Here is a 21,856-nt window from a genome sequence, read left to right as displayed (position 1 = left end):
TTTTCTTTCCATCTATTTACATGTTTGTTCATCTATTTTTCTATTTTATCTATTTATCTGCTCTACATATAACGTTTAACTTATTTTAATGTTGCCAATGTTTATTTGTTCACTTGAACTATACAAAAGTCTGGCAACTTTACAAAGGTAAAGTGCTACCATTTATAGCACCCAAAAAAAGTACTGCAAGCTTATGTCAATTTTCACTGTCATTTTTTCCTTTAGACTTTGACAGTTGTAGTATATTAAAGTCTATATAAAAAAACAACATACATAAAACTTACGCACTCTTGCTTAAAAACATTTAATACTGTTTATTTTTTAGCACAGTTTAGTTGTTTTTATTTTGTTTTTTTCTTATTTCAACACAACAATAATACTTTCGCTTTGAATTAATTAACATTTTTAGTAATTAACAAAAGAAAAAGGAAATATTACCCCGTTTAAAGCAAACAATTAACCGAAAAAAATGCCAATAAATTTTCAACTATTGCCAGGAGACAAATATGATGGACGTTGTGCTGAAATCTATATAACGGAAAAACAATTCCTAATCTATCATTGTTCGGTTTGTGAAGAAATCTATACAACATTCAATGAACTTTTAAGCCACATTACAAAAGAGCATTATAAAAATACCCAAGAATTTAAGACAAAAGAAATAAAGACAAGTCTTGCAACAGAAGACAATGAAGAAAACCAGTTACCTGTAAAAGAGGGCAATAATTTGATGGCTAAGACAATGGTATTAGAAGCAGAACCAGCTAAAAAGTTAAATGAAAAAGAAGAGATTATTAAAATACAGGAGTTAGAGGAAAAAGAGGTAATTTCTTTATATTTGCTTAAGTTTTAAACGAAATTTACTGTTGTAATATTATCCTTAGCAGTTGGCGGTACCTTTAAACTTTAGTGTAACTTCGCCACAACGCAAGAAACCCCGTTTTGTAACGGGTATGTTGAAAAACTCTACGGTAGCTAGAACTAAATTAAATTCTTTGACACGTTATCAATTTAATCCCTTAGAGGAACGTAAATATGTTTGTGGCATTTGTGGTTTTGCTTTTAAAGAGAAATACAATTTACGCGGCCATCTGCTGAGACACTCCAATCAAAAGAATTTCCCCTGCTCCAGTTGTCCCAAAAAGTTTTACACCAAAGTTGAATTGCGTTTACATGAATATCGCCACAAGGGTGAACGTCCCTATATGTGTAATGATTGTGGCATGGGCTTTGTTAGCAATGGCTCGCTGACACAACACATTAAAAAACATCATAGTAGTCTACCACATGCCTTTAAATGTGATCATTGTGATAAAAGCTTTCCGAATTTTTATCAATTACGCGAACATCAATTGGTTCATTCGGAGGAACGTAACTTTAAATGCTGCGAATGTACATTAAACTTTAAATGCCAAAAGAATCTAAACAGTCATATGAAATTACATGAAAATAAGCGTAAATATCGTTGTGACAGCTGTGTTATGGGTTTTGCATCGGAAGCTGCTTTAGATACGCATCAACGCAAGATTCATCAATTTAAAGATGAAAATGAATCTACAATTGAGGTGGTTATAGAAAGGCAAGAATATAAGTTAGAGGATAAAACAGAAAATACTAATGATAGTCTAGGAGAATTTATAATTGAAGAGGGAGTATTAGCTATAGAACAAAATTTTGATGAATATGAACTGGTACAAACACTAACCGATTTGGAGTGTAATAAAAATGCTTAAGTTAATTAAATGAGAAAAAAAGCAATTGTGATGAATTTGTTGAACAAAATAAATGAATTTTTGTAAATAAAAATTATTGTTTTTTTAAAGAAATGTTTTTATATAAAACAACTACAAAAGTTGTTTACAAACAAAACAACGGTTAATTTATAACGTTATTCCCAAAAAGTGCTACCAAGTTTTTGAAGCAATAAAAAGGCAGTACTTTTTTGCAATAGGTAGACAAAAAATTGTTGTTTTTTTTAGTATACTACAACTTGATGTGACTTCCTCCAGTGTTTTTTCTGGGAAAATATTGATTATTATAAAGAAAAATTTTCAACAATAAACTTTAAAGTATTAAAAACTATTTAAAGCAAAGGAAAACTATGACCGATATACAATTAAATACAAACGCCAGTGATAAAATGGCCTCTTTGATGAAGGAAGCGGAAAATTTAAAGCTAAAACTGGAAGAAGAACGCCAAAAGTTGAATGATGTTAGTCTTTCCTCTATAGCAGAACGTTTGGAACCCATTTCGTATGTTAATATCAAACCACGTAAGGTGCTCAAGGGTCATCAGGCGAAAGTTTTATGCACCGATTGGAGTCCAGACAAACGTCACATAATCTCTTCTTCACAAGATGGCAGATTAATTATATGGGATGCTTTTACCACAAATAAAGAGCATGCTGTTACCATGCCTACTACCTGGATAATGGCCTGTGCTTATGCCCCCTCGGGTAATTATGTAGCCTGCGGTGGTTTGGACAACAAGGTCACTGTTTATCCCATTACCAGCGATGAGGAGATGGCTGCCAAAAAACGTACGGTGGGTACGCATACCTCCTACATGTCCTGTTGCATTTATCCCAATTCGGATCAGCAGATTTTAACGGGTAGTGGTGATTCAACTTGTGCTTTGTGGGATGTAGAATCTGGCCAGTTATTGCAGAGTTTCCATGGTCATTCAGGTGATGTAATGGCCATTGATTTGGCTCCTAATGAGACAGGCAATACTTTCGTATCGGGCAGTTGTGATCGTATGGCTTTCATATGGGATATGCGTTCGGGTCAAGTTGTGCAATCGTTTGAGGGTCATCAATCGGATGTGAATAGTGTTAAATTTCATCCTAGTGGTGATGCCATTGCTACCGGTTCCGATGACAGCAGTTGCCGTCTATTCGATATGCGTGCCGATCGTGAAGTGGCTGTTTTCTCTAAGGAAAGCATTATTTTTGGTGTAAATTCTGTGGATTTCTCGGTCAGTGGCCGTTTATTGTTTGCTGGTTATAATGATTACACTGTTAACTTATGGGATACATTAAAATCGGAACGTATTTGTTTGTTATACGGACATGAGAATAAGGTATCTTGTGTTCAGGTGTCACCAGATGGCACAGCTTTATCCACCGGCAGCTGGGATTATACTATACGTGTTTGGGCTTAAGTTGGGTTTTAAACATAACATGGAGTAGAGAATGTTGTTCATTTGCTGTTGAGAAAGAGTTTTCGTTAGAAAAAATTACCTTTGGCAACAGTTTTCTTAAGAAAACGTTTCTTTGGAACAGTTATTTATGGTAAAGTTCCTTAGAAACAGATTCTTTAAAAAAAAAAAAATCGCCAAAGAAATGTTTTTGTTGCGAAGTATCTAACTCATTCTAATTGAAAATAGTTATAGCCAAACATAATATGCTCGTAATTGTACTCTAATATATTTTAAAGCATAAATTCTGTAGTTTATTGTAAAATGTTAACTTAATTATTTAATAAATGTAATTTAAATAAACCATTATAGTATAAAATGTTATTTTCTTTCTAATATTTCTATTATCAATTGTTAGATGTTGTTTGCTCAACATCTAATAGACCGCTATCCTGTTTATGTTTACGCATATGGGCCGACAGTCCAGCCGACTGTGTGTATGCACTATTGCATATTTTACACACATATTTCTTTATGCCCAAATGCAGATCACGATGATGATAGAGAGATTTACTGCTGGCAAAAGCCTTACCACAAACCGTACACACATGAGTACGTTCTGTAGCATGTACAGCTTGATGATCTTGTAGAAAATGTTTGGAGGCAAAACGACGATCGCATTGACTGCAAGCATAGGGCTTTTCCCCTGTATGCGTGCGTATATGAACGATTAAAAACTCTTTACTACGCTGGCGTGAACCACAAATCTCACAAACAAACGGTGCCACAGCAAAATGGCAACGTTTATGAGCACTTAGTCGACGATTGTTAGGAAATGCCTTACCACACTTTTCATAGTCACAAATGAAATTTCTCGATTCTATATGGCTTTCACTATGATAGCGTAGGGCTTCATATTTATCAAAGACTTTATTGCAAATCTGGCAAGTGTAACCTATATGGGAACGCTGGTGTAATTTTAAATAACGTTTTTCCACAAAGGATTTGCTGCATTTATCACATTGAAAGCTTATTGGTTCATGCTCTTGTCGTACGTGAATACGTAAATAGAAATTTGTATTAAACTTTCGTTTGCATTGTGTACATTCGAAAAGTTTCTTTTTAGGGGTCTTGGAAGATTTGTCTCTGGCCTTAATAGAAAAGAGAAAATTTGTCTTGAGTTTTCAAGTGTTTTGTCAAACAATGTTATAAATAGTCGCCTGGGAACAGTTTTCTTAGATATTTTGAACCTAATATCTTAAGTTTTCTTAAAAACATTCTTTGCCATCTATAGATGAAAAGAGTTTTCTTAAAAAATTTTTTTGATTAACTTTTTCTACAAAAACATGTTCCTTGGCTACAGTTTTCTTATTGACAATTCCACTTACCTTTTTCAAAATTACCAAAGACTTTGAGAAATCCTCTGAATCCTCACTTGAATTCCCATTCTCTTCTTCCTTTTCACTATCAATGTCTTGGCCGCCTTCAGACGTTTGTTTAACAACGAGCTCATTTGCTAGATACCTCTTATTGCAGTCATTACTTAGAAATTCTTCATCTGTTTCATTTTCACTTTTAATATTATTTTTCCATTCACTATTGTAATTATTATCTTTACAATTTTCTGGCCAATGCGTCCGACGAAAATGTTTAATAAATTCTTCATAATCAAATACTTTAATATCACACAATTTACAAATGATTATAAATGAAGTTTCAGTTTGGCATACAATTTCGCCACAAGTTATATTAGTGAAATTGGTAGAAGTAGTGGATAGAATACAAGTTTTTAACATTTTCTTAGGAAAAAAATAAACTAACTTTGCCAATTATGTTTGTTTACCAGGGGAATTTAGTAAAGGTGATACCATTTTTTCTTTATTTGACAGCGGAGTTTTTGTTTTGTTTACTTTTGCTGTTAGTAATGCCAAGTTTCGTAATGAGAAAAAAAAAACAACACAACAAATTTTAAGAAGTACAGTTTTTGTTTAAAAATTCCGTTTATATGGATTAATAAATATTTTAGTTTAGTATACTTTATATACTAGAAAATAATATCATCATTTCTAGGGAAATCTGTTGACATATTTGCCTTTTCCTTATGTTTACGCATATGAGCTGATAATCCTGCACACTGAGCATATGCAGCACCACATATTTTACACACAAATTTTTTTACTTCCAAATGTAAATGTTTATGATGGTATAATGCCTTGGGACGATTAAAGCCCTTACCACATACTTCACATACATGTTTACGTTCCGTTTCATGACACGCCATATGTTCGCCCAATAAAGATTTCGATGTGAAACGTCGATCACATAAATTGCAAGCAAATGGCTTTTCACCCGTATGTCTGCGTATATGATCGTTTAGTTCTTTTGTCGAGCGATAACGTCCGCCACACAATTCACACACCAGTGTAGGTTCTCGTATGTGTAAGCGCATGTGGGAGCCTAGACGACGTTTGGTGGCAAACGCTTTATTGCAATCTTTATAAGTGCACATGAAATTTTTGGTTTCTATATGAGACTCTTTGTGTGTACGCAATGATTCGTATTTCATAAAAGACATATTACAAATTGAACAACTGTAACCATTATGAGAACGTTGATGAAGACCAAGTTCATGTTCTGTTACAAAAGTTTTACTGCATTTCTCGCAATTGTATTGTACAGTTTTATGCTTAAGTTTATGTGCTTCATAGTTGGACTTGTTGCTAAATGTTCGCGTACACATCTCACATTTAAAGGGACGTTCTCTTTTTTTGTTGTCCTTCACAGGCTACAATCGAAATGATCACCAAAATTGTTGTAAATAACTGTTATTGCCATTGATCTTACCTTTTTTAATATTGCCTTTGTTTCCGTCATATCATTAGAATCCTCATTTTGTTCCTCTTCCATTTCCGGCTGCCATTCATCGTCATCATTTGTCTCCAAATCCTCTTCAGTTTCTTCTACATCATATAAAATTTTCGTTTCCAAAAATACATCTCTCTTTACGAGTTTTTCATTTTCTATTTCGTTCGGATCTAAAGATTTTTCATTACATTCTTCATTGTCTCCATCATTCTTTACATTTAACTGCTCTGTCCAGTGGTTATTGCGAAAATGTTGTAGAAATTCTTCATATTCGAAAATTCTTAAGTCACAAAATTTACACACTATGCTGAAGACAGTTTCACTTTGACAAATAATTTCGCCACAAGTTTTGCTAGTTAAATTGTTATATTGTATAGGTAAAAAACAATTCTTTAACATTTTTCCTAAAGAAAATATTTATATTTTTTCGTTTTGTTTACAATTTGCTAAAGTGTTACCAAGTTTAAGTTGAAACAGCTGTTTGAATACCTGGATATTAACTGTGCTACCTAGTTTTTTAAGCAAAACAATAACAAATCGTATGTCTAAAACGGTAAATAAGCAAAATGCTCTTTTTTAAACCACATACACACACGGGAAATATCTCTATAATGAAATATTTTATAAAAATTTGTCTTTGTCTTTCAAACTTATAAAAAAAAAAACAACTTTATTTTATATCCTTAAATAATACGTTAAATAAATCATTTGTCCTATTAGTTGCTATTTCTGTATCACCACTAACTTGTTGATCTTTATGTTTACGCATATGAGCCGATAATCCAGCACACTGGGCATAAGCAGCACCGCAAAGTTTACACACAAATTTCTTTACATCCAAATGCAAGTGTTTATGATGATACAAAGCCTTGGCACGATTAAAATTTTTACCGCAAACCTCGCACACATGTTTACAGGCTTTATGTTCGCCCAGTCTCGATTTCGTCATAAAGCGTCGCGCACATAAACTGCAAGCAAAGGGTCTTTCACCAGTATGCGAACGCATATGGTCGGCCAAAGCTATTTTATCTCGCTGCCTAGAGTCACATATATCACAAACAAAACATGCACCTCGTATGTGTACTAAACGCATATGACGTTGCAGTTGCCTTTGGCCAGAGTATGCTTTCTCACAATTTTCATAAGTACATTTGAAATTTTTTGTTTTCACATGAGTTTCTTTATGTGAAACTAAGTTATTCCTTTTCTTAAAAACTTTCTGACAATGGGTTTTTCATTCTGCAAATATTCCTGCATTACAACCAATTGTTATTTGTAGTTTTAATTATTCCCAATCATCTTCTACTATTACCATCTTTAATATTCCTATGGATTCTTCTCTATCACTGCAATTGTCTTCCTCTTGATTAGAAAATCCACTATTACTTATATTTTGCTGCATTTCCAACTCCGGCCTCCAGTCATCTTCACTACCTTGCATCGACTCGTCCTCAATATGAAAATCTTTTGCCTGTTCATTTACCTCTGGATGTACATTGTGTAAATGAGTATTGTATTTATTATGTGTTCCATTAATTTCTGGCCAGTGTATAGTACGAAAATGTTCCACGAATTCATTAAATTCAAATATTTTTATTTGACAAAAATTACATATTATGCTAAAAGTTGTTTCACTTTGACATATTATTTCTCCACAAATTTTAGGCAAAAAATTATTATATTGAGCGGTTAAAATACAATTTTTTAACATTTTTAAAATAATTGCAATTTATTACGGTAGAGATTGGTTTACATTTTTGTAAAAGTGCAGCCTAGTTAAAGTATATTTATTTACATTTTGTAAAGTGCTACCAAGTTTTGGAAAATATACCCCATAACAGTATGAGTGATGTTTTAACAGATTGTAACTGGATGTTCTTTCCTGAATATTCAATAAAACTATTTATTATTGGTGTTTTTGGAAGCTGGAGGAATTGTGCCACCTCAGTTGGTCTTAAGTTAGTGAGCCTAAGTTAGTTAAGTTAAGTTGGCCCCACTGACATTTCATCTATGTTTTCGCATATGAGCGGTTATTCCCGCTGCCTGAGCATAGGCCTGACCACATATTTTACAAACAAACTTCTTAACATCCGAATGCAAATGTTTGTGATGATAGAGAGTATTGTGTCGATTAAAACTTTTCCCGCAAACATTACAAACATGTTTACGCACCGTTTCATGCCTACTCATATGTCCGGTCAGTAATTTTTTTAAACTAAAACTACGACCACATACTTCACAGCCAAACGGTTTCTCTCCCGTATGTTGTGCCCTTAAGGATTCATGTCTTTTACACTTGTATTGTCAGCAATTTCAAGTTCAGTTTGTAATTATTCTTTAATTTCCTCTTTAATTAGTAATTGAGCCGTGGTTTCCAAATGCATTTTTTTGAAATGATCTATGAATTCTTGAAACTCAAATATTTTGATTTTGCACAATTTGCAAATGATTAAAAAGTTGTTTAGGTTTTCGCATATTATTTCTCCACATGTTTGAGTAAATGGTTTGTGGTAATTTTCAGTTAAAAAAACCATTTTTTAGCATATTTTATGCTAAATTACGTCTCTAGGTAAAAAAATAAAATGAGCCTTTGCTTCTGTACAAATAACACAATATTTGTTTACATTTTGTTTGCTGACAAGTATAAATAAAGACATCAGCTGTTCTTTACAAAAACTTGTCAGCACTTTAAAAAACAATTTTATCTCAATTAAAAAACTGTATAAATGTGAAAAAAACTTTTTTTTATTTTAAATACACGATATAATAATTAAATGCATAAAATCTGTGTAGAAATAATATTCCAAAGTGAAACTGTCTTTAGTATAATGTGTTAAATTTGTAAATTAAAGATTTTCGAATTTAATGAATTCGTGCAAGTTTCTCTCACTAGCTGCTAACCAGAAATTAATAAAATACACGTCCAGGATTAGAGTATATATAAATTAAGATCTACTACCAAGACCACAGGAAATTGAAGATTTTAAAGAAATAAAACTCGAAGAAAATGAGAAAACGCTATGGCTAATGACATTGAGCAGGACCCCGAACAAGAAATGAAAACTGGCCCCCAGTTTTCATTTCTTGAAATGGAATTAGAAATGGAATCTCAAATAAAAACGAAACATCAAAAAACATACATATTAAAATGGGTAAGTGAAGAAATTTTCTTGAAATCGTTATAAAATATTTTAAAAAATTTGCCAACAATAAGATCTAATCAAACAATAACTAAACGTTGCTTTGAGTGTTCAAACACATAACGAGTGTAATAAATGTCATGTCCAATCGATGCACACGCAAGAAAGTTGTTTTAAGTGGCTTTAAACGCCATGCATTTGCAGTCGGATGTTAACTTGTATTTTTTTAAATATATTTACGGTTATAAAATAAATTGTTTATATGTATTTATAAATTTGAATCTGACGGTTATTTTTTTAACAATGCTTTATTTGCTATAGATTAGCAAGCAACAGTTTATTTGTTGTCAACTTGTTAGAATTCTTAGATATTGTTTTTAAAACTTGACAGCACTGTTAAAATAAATCATTTGAACAGCTGTTCAATAATTAACTAGTTAGCACACTGTTTTACACAGAGAAAATTTTCTTTCAAATTTGTATTATTTTTATGAAATTTATTTTGTATTTTAATTCAAAAAGGATAAAGTACATTTAAAATATTTGTATTATTAGGTGGTAGCGCAGGTTCGGTGGTAAAAGAGGCAGAGCCACCCTCTTCTCTATGCTTTCGCATGTGAGCCGATAGGCCGGCCGCTTGAGCATAGGCCTGACCACAGATTTTACAAACAAACTTCTTAACGCCTAAATGTAAATGTTTATGATGATATAAAGCCTTGGGCCGATTAAAACTTTTACCACAAACATCACAAATATGTTTACGTTCCGTTTCATGCGTGGCCATGTGTTCATTGAGTAAAGGTTTCGAACCAAAACGACGATCACAAAGCTTACATCCAAATGGTTTCTCTCCCGTATGATGGCGTTTATGAACAATTAGTGATTCGCGTTGCCGGCACTTATAGCCACATTCTTCGCAAATAAACATTTCACTAGTATGATAGCGTTGATGATCTTTTAGCTGACCCTTGGTGGCAAACGCCTTGCCACAATTATCCTCTTGGCAAATGAATTCTTTTTTATCTACATGTATTAGCATGTGTCGTTTCAAATTGCGATTTGTTGAGAAATTCTTGTGGCATTCGGGGCACTCATAACCCGTATGTTTATGACCCACATGATTCTTAAGCGTACGTTCTTCGGCAAAAGCCTGATCACACATAGAGCATTTGTAAGGTTTTTCGCGTAGATGTACAATTTTCACATGCAGCTGTAAGCGTCTAGAGTCGGCATACTTTTTATTGCAAATTTCACAGGAAAATTCTTTAGGTTTACGCGGCTGCAGCAAAGAAAATTGAAAATATTTAATAAACTTAAATAATTTATATGAAACTATAATTAACCTTTCTCATTATACTTTTGCTTTGTTCCTCATCCTCCTCCGGGTCTCCGTCATCTTCTGTATTATAATCCTCATCCTTGTCATCATCCGTATAGTTACTATTGTCCGCCTCCCATAAGAATTCTTCATTATCGATGTTTGCTGTAAACTTTTCATCATTTTTCAATGGTTCATGTGCCTCAGATATTTCTAACTTAATCACCCGCTCATAATTTTCCTCCTGATCTTCATGTAATTTATTTTCTATTTTCCGTTCTGTTGTGCTATCATTTATTAACGCCTTATCCAAGTGGACATTCTTAAAATGCTGCACAAATTCTTCAAACTCAAATATTTTGATTTTACACAATTTACAATTAATTATAAATTCTTGTAGATTTTCACAAATTATCTCTCCACAGGTTTGCGTTTGTGGTTTATTATAATTTACGGGTAAAAAACAATTTTTTAACATCTTTTCGAATAATTTTTCAACTAAATGCTTAAAATTTCTTTAGAACACAACTATTGTTTATGTTTTTTTTTCTAATGGGAGTTATAAAAAACGAATGAAATGTCAAAATTTTAAAAAGTGATGCCAAGTTTTTTATTAATTTAACAGCTATATAAAGGAATGTGAAAATAAATGGTAGCAAACAGTCGCAAAAAAACAAAATTTACATCAATCACATTAAATCATTTATTAAAAAACAGATTTTTAAATTATACATTTTTCTATGGCAAATAGTTTAAAACCGATTTTTTTAATTTTAAATTATTTTTTAACCAAATTATATTTTTTATTTGACGTTAGCTTATTTAATCTATCACTTGGCTTTATGAAATTATCATTTGCTTTATTTTCAACACGACCAGCGTTCTTTATATATTTCTGCAAATGTTTATAACGTACAAAACCTACCGTAGACTCCTTTTCTGTCTCGGGTGCTTCCGCCATGTCTCCAGAAGCTTTTATATATGTAAATTCCTCTTCCACTTCCTTGCTATATAGCACAGTCTTGTTTTGTACTTTTTCTATATAAAATTTACGTGATCTTTCCATCAGTTCTAGCCAATCTTTAGCTATATCCTTATCGAAGGTTTTCTTATACCATAAAGGAAGATTTTCCGCAAAGAAACCATTTGGATGAGCTTGTACTTTTGTATATAAAATGTTAACCAAATGTTGTTCGAGAAAGTTTAATTCTTTGTTATTTTTGACATTAGTTATTTGGTTCTCATTATCCTTTAATTTTAGATCATTAAATTGTAAATCGAGTTCCTGGTGTAGTGTTAAAGGCTGTGCCTCTTCGGAGTCTAAACTACACATATCATCATCTAGAAGACGACCTTGTATCTTACGCATTTCATATTTTTTCAATAAATTCGTAGTAGCCTTTTCCAGTTGTTGTTTCTTATCGAGAAATTCCTGGCGCAAAGGCACTTGCACATGTTTTTCGTCTGCAGTTTCCAAATCTTTTACTGTCGCCTGTTGAAAAGTAAAACATAAAATAAAAATGTACCAAAGACTTCTATGAACCTACCTTTATAGCTAAATCGTTAGTTTTTTTCTGTCTCGCTTGTATTTTTAGTAAAGTAGCCGGTTTGGGTTTTCTTAATTTGGGATACTCTTCTAAATTAGTTTCTTCGTTTGCCTTGGCTTTTACTCCAGGCGCAGTTTTATTAACATTACTCTGTAATTTTACATTTTTTAATCTTTCATTAACAGATTTACGTTTTTCCATATTTAAAATGCGTAAATATTTTTCAATATCAATTAATAAAGCTTAAAATTTAATTTTCTCCAAATTCAGACAGAAATGTCAAAAGTAACGGTACACCATATGCAATGTTAGCAATCTTGCGTTTTTTTATTTATTTGGGTAATAGTATGAGCGGAAAAAACGAGTAGCAATAATTAGCGATTTTTAGTTTATTCTTAAATTTACTCAAAAAGTAATCGATTTCAATGGGGAGTTATTAGGGCGGGTTTTTGAGTTGGCAATCAAATGCCAATTAATAATCAGATTATTAATCTAAAAATAAAATAGAAATAATTTGATGTTTTTGAGTACAAGATTAAACTTTGCAGTGTTGCCATACAAAACAACAGAAAACGTCAATGTTTGTTATCAAAACGATCCATGTTTTCTTAAATTTAAAATAAAAAAGCATTTGGTGCTATATTATAGGGTTCTATAAATCGACTTTCGAATAATCGAACAATCGACTTTTTGTCGAAAAAAAGTCGAAAAGTTGAAGTCGACCATTTTGTTCCAAAAAAGTCGATAACTTGACTATCGTCTATAAAAAAAGTCGACTTTGTAAATAAAAGTCGAAATGTCGGAAAGCCGGAAAGAGTCGAAAAGTGGGAAATAGTCGAAAAGTCGAAAAGTCGAAAAGTCGAAAAAGGTCGAAAAAAGTCGAAAAGTCGGAAAAAGCCGAAAAGTCGAAAATATTCAAAAAGTCGGAAAAAGTCGAAAATAGTCGAAAAAAGTCAAAATGTCGAAAAGTCGAAAAAAGTCAAAAAATCGAAAATATTCGAAAAGTTTAAAATATTCGAAAAGTCGAAAATATTCGAAAAGTCGGAAAAAGTCGAAAATAGTCGAAAAGTCGAAAAAAGTCGAAAATTCGGAAAAAGTCGAAATGTCGAAAAAGTCTAAAAGTCGAAAAAAATCGAAAAGTCAAAAAAGTCGGAAAAAGTCGAAAAAAGTCGAAAAGTCGACTTTTAATTAAATGCAAAAAGTCGAAAAGTTGAAAAGTCGATTTTTCATAAAATGCAAAAGTCGAAAAGTCGACTTTTCATAAAATGCAAAAAGTCGAAAAGTCGACATTTAACTAAATGCAAAAAGTCGAAAAGTCGACTTTTGGTGGGAAATACAAGTAATATCAGATTTTAAACCCTTTTGTTCTAAGGCCTCTAGTTTAGCAATCAAATAAACTTTTGTTTTCATTGAAAAATCCTTTTTCCCTACATTATCTAGTTTAGCCAACAAACAATTTTAGATCAAAAGTAAAAGATATCACACATTTTTTATGATTTTTTTCAATTTTTTATTTAACAATTTTTATAACATCCGTACAACGTTCCTGCTGCTTTCTATGCCATCTCATGTGCTGTGACAAACCAGCCGATTGTCTATAAGATTTCCCACATAAATTACAAACATATTTATTTTCCTTCGCATGTAATGCCTGATGATGATACAAAGCCTTTGAATCGTTAAAACTTTCGGCACAAATAATACAACAATATTTACGCTCTGTTGTGTGCATTTCACGATGTATCGCCAATTGATAGGAGGAGGCAAAACTATTACCGCAATTCACACAACAGTAGGGTCGTTCACCGGTGTGTTGACGTCGATGAACCGTTAGATTACATCTAATGCGCGTGTGATATCCACAATATTCACAAATATAATTTTCCGTATTCAAATGATAACGTCTTTTATGATCACTTAAACGTTTGGGATTCTTAAAAGAGCGTCGACAATTATCGTAACTGCAGATAAAGTCGCCAGTACCGGTTTGATGGCTATAACGGTGATATTTTAAAGTGGTTTTAGTTTTGAAAACTTTCTCACAATCAGGACAATTTAACTATGGAAATTTGAAATAAAATTTTTGAAAAATTTAAAAAAAAAATAAATTTCAAAATTTACCTTATTGGTCATGTTTGTTTTTCTTGTTTAGTTTTTCTTAGTTGTTTTTTAAGTAAATACTAATACTAAACTAAATTGATTTCTATTTATCAATTGTATTCAAAGGCCACAAAAACTTAATCATTGTTTTTACTCGAGACATTTAATTAATGTTAAGAATTTTAGTTCTAAATATAATTTTAGTATAGGTAGTTGTTTTTATTTGTATTATTTGTGAATTTTTTATTTTCTTTTTTGCTCCTCAAAGTGCAGTGATATTTATTATTTGGTTGGTTTTTCTTCATTTCAATAAAAAAAATAGTATTTTGTGATCTTTAATAATAGTACATACTTACATATGTGATCATTTATTTCTTTTATAAGGTTGAAATATTTGCACGCATGACATTCACCTTTAAATTTTTATATTTTTTTGTCACAATTACATTGTAAAAGAATTTTAAATCTTTATGTATATACTTAGTAGCTTTTAACATTTATCATTACTTCTTATTAGGGTTCTATAGTTGAAACGACTTTTCGACTTTTTGCATTTTATGAATAGTCGACTTTTCGACTTTTTGCATTTAGTTAAAAGTCGATTTTTCGACTTTTCGACCTTTTTCATTTAATTAAAAGTCGATTTTTCGACTTTTAATATTTTATAAATAGTCGACTTTTTCCGATTTTTCGACTTTTTCCCTGACCACTTGCAGGACATTCGTTTGGGACGGCGCGGTCTATACGTGACCAGTAGGCATTGAGCCTGTTGCTCCATACCGATCTTAGTTGTGGCAGAACTACTATTGGCAGGTTTTCTTCCGTGTCTGCTATGGGCGACCTCCAAGTACGACATTCATGTGATATGCTGCAACCGCGGAATTTATTGCGTCTCTATGAATGTCGTTTAAAGCTGCCGAATACGAGGACTGCTCCAGTGGATCCTGCACATATCTGCATATGTTGTCCTTTCTGACATGCCTCGGTGGATTATCCAACTGTGTGATGTTAAAATTTTGATGACTCCTCCGATGACATTCCAGGAGGTACTATTTGGTCAACATGACATTATGTTCCTTGACAGGGAGGACCTTCGTTTCCTCGTGCAAGTGAGGTTCCGAGGTAATTTGTGGATAGCCCGTTACAGTCCTTAGTTCTAAAACAAATTTCGAATATTAATTTTAATTTAATCCCTTATCTTTTACCTAAAGATTGGCCCTTAAAAGATTAAATTCTTTTAAATGACATAGAACTGTTAGAAATTTTTACTTCATTGCTTTTCCCCTGTTACAAAAAAGAAGTATGTATGTACTAGCTGTTCAGAATTAAATTCAAGCCAAGTTCCAATAAGATAAAGCCATTTTAACAGCTGCTTCTTTGCTTATGTATACAAATGTCAAACTCGATATATAAAAAAATCTCTTACAGCCGAAAATGTCAAAAAGTATAAATAAAAATATCATGAATTTGCCTTCAATTTCATTCACCTTGTATTAATACTCTTCGTTAGACTATTGTGAATTGTTATGTTGAAAAAATCAACATATTTTTGCCTTCATATAGAAAAACACACGTAAAGGGTTAATTAGCAAAGAAAAATATTAATAAATAATAGAATATTAAAAAAATAAACAATATTTTAAAAGTGAAACATAAAATATACAAATAGAATGTTAAAAATTCTACCCTTAGCTAATTTAAGCCAACAAGCTAAAGCAAAATGTGGCGAAATATTTTGTCACAGCTCCACAGACTACACAATCTATTGCACCTTTTGCGATATGAAAGCCTTTACCTTTGAAGATTTCCTGTTGCATGTACAGAATGTGCATTTTGAAAATAATATTCTAAAAACGGAAACCTTTAGCAACAACAACAACAATGATTGTCATCAGTATTTAGAGGTAAATGTTAAGTCGGAAACAAACACAGACAGTTTGGCAGTGGCAGGCGGTGGAGAGCAACAACAATTACATGAAGAACAGGAGATATTATGGGATAACTTAGAACAAAGTTATGAAGAGGAAGTTGCTGGTGGTTATGATGATGACTATGAGGAGGATGATGATGATGGCGTAGAGGATAGTTTTGAAGATGAAACGTTGGCGGTGTTGAAGAAACCTAAAAAGCAAATTAGACAAAAAAGAGAAAAACTTTTAAAATCCAAGCGAAATGAAGAGAGTGGAGATGAAGAGGATAATGATCATAGTTCAGATGAGGATTTTAAACCAGAGGTTGTTGGTAAATAGTGCAAAATGATTGACATTTAATAAAAAATGCTTACTTTTTAGATAAATAACAAAGAAAATCCGGGCGCGGTAGAACAGGTAAAACCTTTTCAATGTAGTGAATGCAAAAAAGCCTTTAAAAACCTGGGACTTTTGAAAATACATCACACACGCCAACACGAAGAGAAATCAGCCGAATATTTAGAGAAAAAAGAAAAAGAAGACAAAGAACAACTATGTCCCGAATGTGAGCAAATATTTCCCAATAAAAAGTATTTGGATAGACATGTTTACGATGAGCACGGCGGCTATAAATGTGCCCATTGTGATAAACGTTTCAAGCAACGTCACCAGCGTAAACGCCACGAACAGTCGCATACTGCGGAAAGAGTATTCATATGCCATTTTGAAGGTTGTGGCAAAAGCTTTACAGAGAAATACTATCTAAAACGCCACGTGGACATACACACTACGGAGCGTAATTTCATTTGTGATTTTGAGAATTGTGGCAAGGCATTTCATACGCAACGGCGTCTATCGGCCCATAAGAAAATCCATACGAAACCGAAAAATTTAGTTTGTGATGCTTGCGGCTATACGTGTCGTGAAAATGAAACGTTACGAGTGCATCAACGTGTTCATACGGGCGAAAGACCATATGCCTGTGAAGTGTGCGATAAACGTTTTATATCCAGTTCTGCTTTGGGCGAACATATGGCCTCTCACTCCAATACCCGACCGCATGTGTGTAAAGTTTGTAATGCTTCATTTGCTCGTCAGAAAGCTCTTTATCATCATAGTTTCCTGCATTCGGATGTTAAAAAGTTTCGTTGTAAAATCTGTGGCAGTGCCTATAAACAGGCCTCCGGTTTGGCCGGCCATATGCGTAAACATCGTGAGGAGGGCATGATGTCCATGTTGCCCGATAGACCCTCCATGTCAACGGCTACCATACAAGCAGCTCCGCCAGTGGTGGCAGTACCTCCTGCCTATCCATTTATGTCGTTTTAGATTAGTTAGATAGTCTGTAAATAGTTTGTTAGTTTTATAAATAGTTTCTTTTTGTAGTTATAGCAGCTGTACATACGTTTATTTACCTTAAAACTTGTATATTGTGTTTTATGTATAATTTTTTACATAACATAGAGCAATAATAAAAAAACAATCAAAGTCATGACGTTTTCTTTTTCACCTTCTAACCCGAGAAATATTCTAATTAATAATTCTGCTTTAAAGCAAAATTTCCCTTCGATGGAAATTTTTTCCACAAGAGGAAATTTTTTAAAATTTCTAAAATTATTATTTAAATTAGAAAATATTAAAAAACTTTAAAAATTTTGAAAATCGTAACTAAAAAAAATTTTTCCCTTCGAGGGAAATTTTTTCAACAAGAGGAAATTTTTCAAAATTTTCAAATTTTGTATTTCAAGACAGAAAGTAATAAAAAGCTTTAAAAATTTTGAAAATCGTAACTAGAAATAAAATTTCCCTTTGAGGGAAATTTTTTCAATAAGAGGAAATTTTTCAAAATTTTCAAATTTTGAATTTTAAATTAGAAAATATTAAAAAGCTTTAAAATATTTTGAAAATCTTTGTTAGAAATAAAATTTCCTTTTGAGGGAAATTTTTTCAACAACAGGAAATTTTTCAAAATTTTCAAATTTTGTTTTTAAAGATAGAAAATAATAAAAAGCTTTAAAAATTTTGAAAATCGTAACTAAAAATAAAATTTCCCTTTGAGGGAAATTTTTTCAACAAGAGTAAATTTTTCAAAACTTTCAAATTTTGTTTTTAAAGATAGAAAATATTAAAAAAATTTAAAAATTTTGAAAAACGTAACTAGAAATAAAATTTCCCTTTGAGGGAAATTTTTTCAACAAGAGGAAATTTTTCAAAATTTTCAAATTTTGTTTGCCCCTTAGGGCAAAATCGGTTAAAGTTTAAAAATCCAAAAGTTGTACGATTCAAATAAAAGTCACAGATGTTTAAAGTAATTAGAATTTATTTAAATATATATCTTGTAGATTAACTCAATAAATGTATTATTGATAACTTTTCATGGTTATCACTCTGGAAAAGTGTAATTTTACTGACTCCCAAGAACATTTTCAAAGAGTGTTCAAAGGAGTAGTTATTTAAACGCCTTTTTTTCCTTTTCGCCTTGGCTATACGATATCAATAAGCCAATTTTTGTTATACGTTATACTCCTGCTGGAAACGATTCTTAAGTAGCTTCCTTCAATCCGTGCTAGAATCCTTTAAAGATCATTTTCGTACACCTAAAATTCTTATGGAATGTTTTTTTGTCACTTCTTTTCCGAACAGTTCACGTTGCAGTCACCGTACTAGCAGTACATTTCAGTCGATGTTGATGTAGCGATTTCTGGCGTGTAAATGTTGCATTACACTGATTACAGACATGTGAACGTATACCGGTATGTGAGGCTGTGTGTTCCAAAAGTGCTGCATTACTAGTAAATCTTTTACCGCACTCTTGACAACCATAAGGTTTCTCTCCCGTATGTACCCGTTGATGTATACGCAAACGATCGTATTCGCGACAGGTATAGCCACAAGTATCACATATTAGATTTTTCGGTTTAGTATGACGATTTTTGTGCGCTTTCAAACAACGCAAAGTGTGAAAAGCTTTACTGCAATTCTCAAAATCACATACAAATTTACGCTCTTTATTATGACTGTCCAGGTGGCGCTGTAAATAATATTTGTGGGTAAAGCTTTTGTCGCAACCCTCGATATGGCAAGAGAAGACACGAGCTGCGGTATGGCAAAATTCATGACGATCACGTTGTTGCAACTGTTTGAAACGTTTGTCGCACATGTTACACTTAAATCCCATGTGATAGTCTACTATATGTCCGTAGAGAGATTTTTTACTGGGAAATATTTGATCACATTCATTACACGGTATTTGCTTGCCTTCCTTTTTAAGAGAGTTTTCCGAGGATTTATCATCGTGCGTACGATTGAGGTGGCTGCGTAAAAGGCCGGCAGTTTTAAAGGATTGACCACATTGAGGGCAGCTATGAACAGCAGCATTTTCAATTAACTGCAAGCATTTAAATATTTTTAATAATTAGTTTGTGCAATTTTTAATAACAATACCCACCCTAGGCTTAAACTCCTCATCAGAATAAAAATCTCTACAAACATCTTCTTCGCTTTGGTCACTTTTGTTTTCCGTTTTAGTCTTACGCCTTTTGCTTCTTTGCTTAACAAGTTTTTTCTTTAATACTACCAAAGGTTCATCGTAACTATCATTATCACAGCAATCAGCATCATCATCATCAAAATCTCTATCATCTAGAGCAGAAGTATTTTCGAAATCTGTCTGGTCTTTATCATCATATGATTTTATTAAAGTATCGTATATTTTGTCCTCTTCAGCTTCCAATTTGGTGTTGCAATATGTTGTGCTTTCATTTTTACACACTTCACTGGCAAAATGTAAAGTTTTAAGATGTCTTAGAAAATCCTCAAAGGAAAATGATTTCATTTCGCAAAATGTACAGTAGACGGTAAAGTCGTTGGTGTTGTGGCAGAATATTTCTCCACATTTAGTTTTGGGTTGAGAGTTAAAATTAAATGTGGGCATTAATTTCAACATATTTGCCTATTATTTAAACTTATTTGCCTATTGTTCAAACTTATTTCATTTGTTTATCTTTACTAGAAGCAAAAATGTTTTAATTTGTGTGTTTTTTATTTGTTTATCTGTATCTGTCAAAAAAGGAAAAAAAAAACAAACAAGAAAATCTGTATAAATCATTCACAATAGTTTGTTGATAAACAATAAAACAGCTGTAACAGAGTTCTGAGATGATAAAAATTTAATAATAACGACGCCTTTCTGCAAAAAAAAAGAACGCCAGAGAATAATATTACTAGAGGTGCTTAAGTTTTACAAACTTAAACTAAACATTCGGGTTGCACTACATGCTTACAATTATTAAAGGAAAAATTAAATATTTTATAAGTATTTTATGCAAAAAAAAATTAAAGTTTCTCTGCCAGCCCTCTAACTACCTTGCATTAACGCCGTTGTTTTTCTTATTGTTCAGCTTTGACATTATCCAATTGTAAACAACAAATAAATTAACAACAAATATAATTTCTTCTTATTTAAAATAATGCTAAAATTGCAAACAATTACCAATAATGATTTATCATTATATACCTCTTACACAAAATGTGCCGAAATACATTATTTTACCTCTAATTTTAATATAGTTTGTGTAATATGTCAACAGTTCTATAAAAATTATCCGGATTTTGTTAAACATTTTCAGGATAATCATTTGTTAGAGTTTATGGAAAATATAAATGAATTAAATAGCAAAAATGATCGAAAATTTATAAAATGTGTTAAACAGGAATTAACAGAAACTCCTATTAACGAAAAGAACTACACAACTGAGGAAGTACAGGCGGGTATTTTTGATGATGTTACAACTTATGATGAATTATTGTATTTTAAGGTGGAAGATGTTCAGGAAAAGTTTAAGGCAAATGTAAGTTAAAGATAAATAATTAATAATAGTCTAGTAAAATATAGACTGTAGTCTAGTCTAAGGTCTATAATGTGTCTAGCCTATAATCTATACTATAGTCTAGTGTATTTCTTTAGACATAGTGGCTATAATTGTAATGAGACCCTATGATGCAAAGTTTAGTCAGAATTTTTTGTTTTTTTTTTAGTCTTAGATAAGCTTTAAGCGTTCTATGTTACTTCTTTATAATTTATTTTCCCTAAATTCTAGTTACCATCTAACGAAGATCAACTAAATGTTACTCTCAACGAAAGTCCCACACATTTTGATAATGAAAAAACTTTCGAAGACGAACTCGATTGGTCACAATCGTTTTCATGCAACGACTTAAAACTAAAAGAAAAACGTTCATATAAACCACGAAATCAACCCAATAGTTGCGGTTATTGTGGCAAAACATTTCGTAGACGTTATCAACTTGACACACATATCAACATACATACCGGTTTAAAACCACATCAATGTGATGTTTGTGGCAGACAATTTCGTGCGATAACAACATTGCAGCGTCACTTAAATACGCATAGCGAACGTAAAACGTTTACATGTCAATTCTGTTCCAAAGAATTCGGACACCGGGCGGCATTAGTTAGTCATGAGACACGTCATACACAAGAACGTTGTATCGCTTGTGATGATTGTACGAAAATGTTTTATACCCAAAATCAGCTAGATACTCACAAGCGTAAAGTACACAATAAATTAGATGATTGTGGTTTACCATTTGCTTGTGATTTATGTACTAAACGTTATCGTACAGCCTCCATGTTGAGTACACATAAATATAAGAAACACTATAGAATGGCGAAGTTATCCTGCGAGCAGTGTGATAGAAAATTTGTGGAACAGAGACAATTAAAGGATCACATGTTAAGTATACATTTTAAGAAATGTTCTTAAGAATAGAGATAATTTATTAAAATTTCCTATTACTAATGATATACTATT

At 32.2% G+C, this 21,856-nt stretch overlaps 11 protein-coding genes across 11 annotated transcripts; 3 read left to right on the top strand and 8 right to left on the bottom strand.

The window, feature by feature from the left end:
* The first annotated feature begins 302 nt into the window (after positions 1 to 302).
* On the top strand, positions 303 to 17,511 carry LOC111674936. The gene is made up of 7 exons (XM_023435624.2): positions 303 to 823; positions 885 to 1,730; positions 2,090 to 3,151; positions 6,922 to 7,078; positions 9,700 to 9,760; positions 15,758 to 16,343; positions 16,401 to 17,511. The coding sequence occupies exons 1-7, from the start codon at positions 470 to 472 to the stop codon at positions 17,346 to 17,348; spliced, it is 4,014 nt and encodes a 1,337-aa protein (XP_023291392.2). The 5' UTR covers positions 303 to 469; the 3' UTR covers positions 17,349 to 17,511.
* Positions 2,041 to 3,175, top strand: LOC111674935 (guanine nucleotide-binding protein subunit beta-5). Its single transcript, XM_023435623.2, has one exon. The coding sequence runs from the start codon at positions 2,102 to 2,104 to the stop codon at positions 3,161 to 3,163; it is 1,062 nt and encodes a 353-aa protein (XP_023291391.1). The 5' UTR covers positions 2,041 to 2,101; the 3' UTR covers positions 3,164 to 3,175.
* LOC124419147 (oocyte zinc finger protein XlCOF10-like) lies at positions 3,512 to 4,963 on the bottom strand. Its single transcript, XM_046947631.1, has 2 exons — positions 4,528 to 4,963; positions 3,512 to 4,290 (listed from the first exon to the last, which is right to left on the bottom strand). Exons 1-2 carry the CDS (start codon positions 4,933 to 4,935, stop codon positions 3,547 to 3,549), a joined length of 1,152 nt encoding a protein of 383 aa, XP_046803587.1. The 5' UTR covers positions 4,936 to 4,963; the 3' UTR covers positions 3,512 to 3,546.
* On the bottom strand, positions 5,106 to 6,418 carry LOC124419146 (zinc finger protein OZF-like). Its single transcript, XM_046947629.1, has 2 exons — positions 5,984 to 6,418; positions 5,106 to 5,924 (listed from the first exon to the last, which is right to left on the bottom strand). Exons 1-2 carry the CDS (start codon positions 6,401 to 6,403, stop codon positions 5,184 to 5,186), a joined length of 1,161 nt encoding a protein of 386 aa, XP_046803585.1. The 5' UTR covers positions 6,404 to 6,418; the 3' UTR covers positions 5,106 to 5,183.
* LOC124419150 (gastrula zinc finger protein XlCGF16.1-like) lies at positions 6,661 to 7,725 on the bottom strand. The gene has a single exon (XM_046947639.1). It carries the CDS (start codon positions 7,095 to 7,097, stop codon positions 6,675 to 6,677), a length of 423 nt encoding a protein of 140 aa, XP_046803595.1. The 5' UTR covers positions 7,098 to 7,725; the 3' UTR covers positions 6,661 to 6,674.
* Positions 7,113 to 7,715, bottom strand: LOC124419149. Its single transcript, XM_046947638.1, has 2 exons — positions 7,317 to 7,715; positions 7,113 to 7,255 (listed from the first exon to the last, which is right to left on the bottom strand). The coding sequence occupies exons 1-2, from the start codon at positions 7,713 to 7,715 to the stop codon at positions 7,196 to 7,198; spliced, it is 459 nt and encodes a 152-aa protein (XP_046803594.1). The 3' UTR covers positions 7,113 to 7,195.
* On the bottom strand, positions 9,627 to 11,012 carry LOC111674955 (zinc finger protein OZF-like). Its single transcript, XM_046947628.1, has 2 exons — positions 10,488 to 11,012; positions 9,627 to 10,423 (listed from the first exon to the last, which is right to left on the bottom strand). The coding sequence occupies exons 1-2, from the start codon at positions 10,938 to 10,940 to the stop codon at positions 9,659 to 9,661; spliced, it is 1,218 nt and encodes a 405-aa protein (XP_046803584.1). The 5' UTR covers positions 10,941 to 11,012; the 3' UTR covers positions 9,627 to 9,658.
* On the bottom strand, positions 11,049 to 12,402 carry LOC111674956. The gene is made up of 2 exons (XM_046947633.1): positions 12,010 to 12,402; positions 11,049 to 11,954 (listed from the first exon to the last, which is right to left on the bottom strand). Exons 1-2 carry the CDS (start codon positions 12,208 to 12,210, stop codon positions 11,241 to 11,243), a joined length of 915 nt encoding a protein of 304 aa, XP_046803589.1. The 5' UTR covers positions 12,211 to 12,402; the 3' UTR covers positions 11,049 to 11,240.
* On the bottom strand, positions 13,504 to 14,282 carry LOC124419148 (zinc finger protein 502-like). Its single transcript, XM_046947635.1, has 2 exons — positions 14,131 to 14,282; positions 13,504 to 14,068 (listed from the first exon to the last, which is right to left on the bottom strand). Exons 1-2 carry the CDS (start codon positions 14,140 to 14,142, stop codon positions 13,520 to 13,522), a joined length of 561 nt encoding a protein of 186 aa, XP_046803591.1. The 5' UTR covers positions 14,143 to 14,282; the 3' UTR covers positions 13,504 to 13,519.
* An 816-nt stretch (positions 17,512 to 18,327) lies between the features above and the next one.
* Positions 18,328 to 20,056, bottom strand: LOC111674957 (zinc finger protein 28-like). Its single transcript, XM_023435645.2, has 2 exons — positions 19,468 to 20,056; positions 18,328 to 19,407 (listed from the first exon to the last, which is right to left on the bottom strand). The coding sequence occupies exons 1-2, from the start codon at positions 19,963 to 19,965 to the stop codon at positions 18,664 to 18,666; spliced, it is 1,242 nt and encodes a 413-aa protein (XP_023291413.2). The 5' UTR covers positions 19,966 to 20,056; the 3' UTR covers positions 18,328 to 18,663.
* Positions 20,057 to 20,263: 207 nt separating this feature from the next.
* Positions 20,264 to 21,849, top strand: LOC111674958 (zinc finger protein 287-like). The gene is made up of 2 exons (XM_046947632.1): positions 20,264 to 20,869; positions 21,119 to 21,849. Exons 1-2 carry the CDS (start codon positions 20,489 to 20,491, stop codon positions 21,806 to 21,808), a joined length of 1,071 nt encoding a protein of 356 aa, XP_046803588.1. The 5' UTR covers positions 20,264 to 20,488; the 3' UTR covers positions 21,809 to 21,849.
* Positions 21,850 to 21,856: the final 7 nt, after the last annotated feature.

This window comes from Lucilia cuprina, chromosome 3 (genome assembly GCF_022045245.1).
Source record: "Lucilia cuprina isolate Lc7/37 chromosome 3, ASM2204524v1, whole genome shotgun sequence".
NCBI classification, from domain to species: Eukaryota; Metazoa; Arthropoda; class Insecta; order Diptera; family Calliphoridae; genus Lucilia; species Lucilia cuprina.
Note: the sequence above shows the minus strand (reverse complement) of the source record. Positions and strands in the feature narration are given on the sequence as shown.

What these genes read in the sequence shown, in the direction of transcription:
- LOC111674936 (XM_023435624.2), top strand. Translation starts at nt 470, where the DNA reads ATGCCAATAAATTTTCAACTATTGCCAGGAGACAAATATGATGGACGT. An exon ending in TGGAGTGTAATAAAAATGCT is followed by an intron (nt 1,731 to 2,089) that starts TAAGTTAATTAA and finishes AACTATTTAAAG; the next exon opens with CAAAGGAAAACTATGACCGA. An exon ending in TCTTCTCTATGCTTTCGCAT is followed by an intron (nt 9,761 to 15,757) that starts GTGAGCCGATAG and finishes ATTTTAAAAGTG; the next exon opens with AAACATAAAATATACAAATA.
- LOC111674935 (XM_023435623.2), top strand. Translation starts at nt 2,102, where the DNA reads ATGACCGATATACAATTAAATACAAACGCCAGTGATAAAATGGCCTCT.
- LOC124419147 (XM_046947631.1), bottom strand. Translation starts at nt 4,935, where the DNA reads ATGTTAAAAACTTGTATTCTATCCACTACTTCTACCAATTTCACTAAT. An exon ending in CTTTGGTAATTTTGAAAAAG is followed by an intron (nt 4,291 to 4,527) that starts GTAAGTGGAATT and finishes TTTTCTATTAAG; the next exon opens with GCCAGAGACAAATCTTCCAA.
- LOC124419146 (XM_046947629.1), bottom strand. Translation starts at nt 6,403, where the DNA reads ATGTTAAAGAATTGTTTTTTACCTATACAATATAACAATTTAACTAGC. An exon ending in CAAAGGCAATATTAAAAAAG is followed by an intron (nt 5,925 to 5,983) that starts GTAAGATCAATG and finishes TTTCGATTGTAG; the next exon opens with CCTGTGAAGGACAACAAAAA.
- LOC124419150 (XM_046947639.1), bottom strand. Translation starts at nt 7,097, where the DNA reads ATGCGTTTAGTACACATACGAGGTGCATGTTTTGTTTGTGATATATGT.
- LOC124419149 (XM_046947638.1), bottom strand. Translation starts at nt 7,715, where the DNA reads ATGTTAAAAAATTGTATTTTAACCGCTCAATATAATAATTTTTTGCCT. An exon ending in CCATAGGAATATTAAAGATG is followed by an intron (nt 7,256 to 7,316) that starts GTAATAGTAGAA and finishes GTTGTAATGCAG; the next exon opens with GAATATTTGCAGAATGAAAA.
- LOC111674955 (XM_046947628.1), bottom strand. Translation starts at nt 10,940, where the DNA reads ATGTTAAAAAATTGTTTTTTACCCGTAAATTATAATAAACCACAAACG. An exon ending in GCAAAAGTATAATGAGAAAG is followed by an intron (nt 10,424 to 10,487) that starts GTTAATTATAGT and finishes TCTTTGCTGCAG; the next exon opens with CCGCGTAAACCTAAAGAATT.
- LOC111674956 (XM_046947633.1), bottom strand. Translation starts at nt 12,210, where the DNA reads ATGGAAAAACGTAAATCTGTTAATGAAAGATTAAAAAATGTAAAATTA. An exon ending in CTAACGATTTAGCTATAAAG is followed by an intron (nt 11,955 to 12,009) that starts GTAGGTTCATAG and finishes ACTTTTCAACAG; the next exon opens with GCGACAGTAAAAGATTTGGA.
- LOC111674957 (XM_023435645.2), bottom strand. Translation starts at nt 19,965, where the DNA reads ATGTTGAAATTAATGCCCACATTTAATTTTAACTCTCAACCCAAAACT. An exon ending in ATGAGGAGTTTAAGCCTAGG is followed by an intron (nt 19,408 to 19,467) that starts GTGGGTATTGTT and finishes AAATGCTTGCAG; the next exon opens with TTAATTGAAAATGCTGCTGT.
- LOC111674958 (XM_046947632.1), top strand. Translation starts at nt 20,489, where the DNA reads ATGCTAAAATTGCAAACAATTACCAATAATGATTTATCATTATATACC. An exon ending in AGGAAAAGTTTAAGGCAAAT is followed by an intron (nt 20,870 to 21,118) that starts GTAAGTTAAAGA and finishes CCTAAATTCTAG; the next exon opens with TTACCATCTAACGAAGATCA.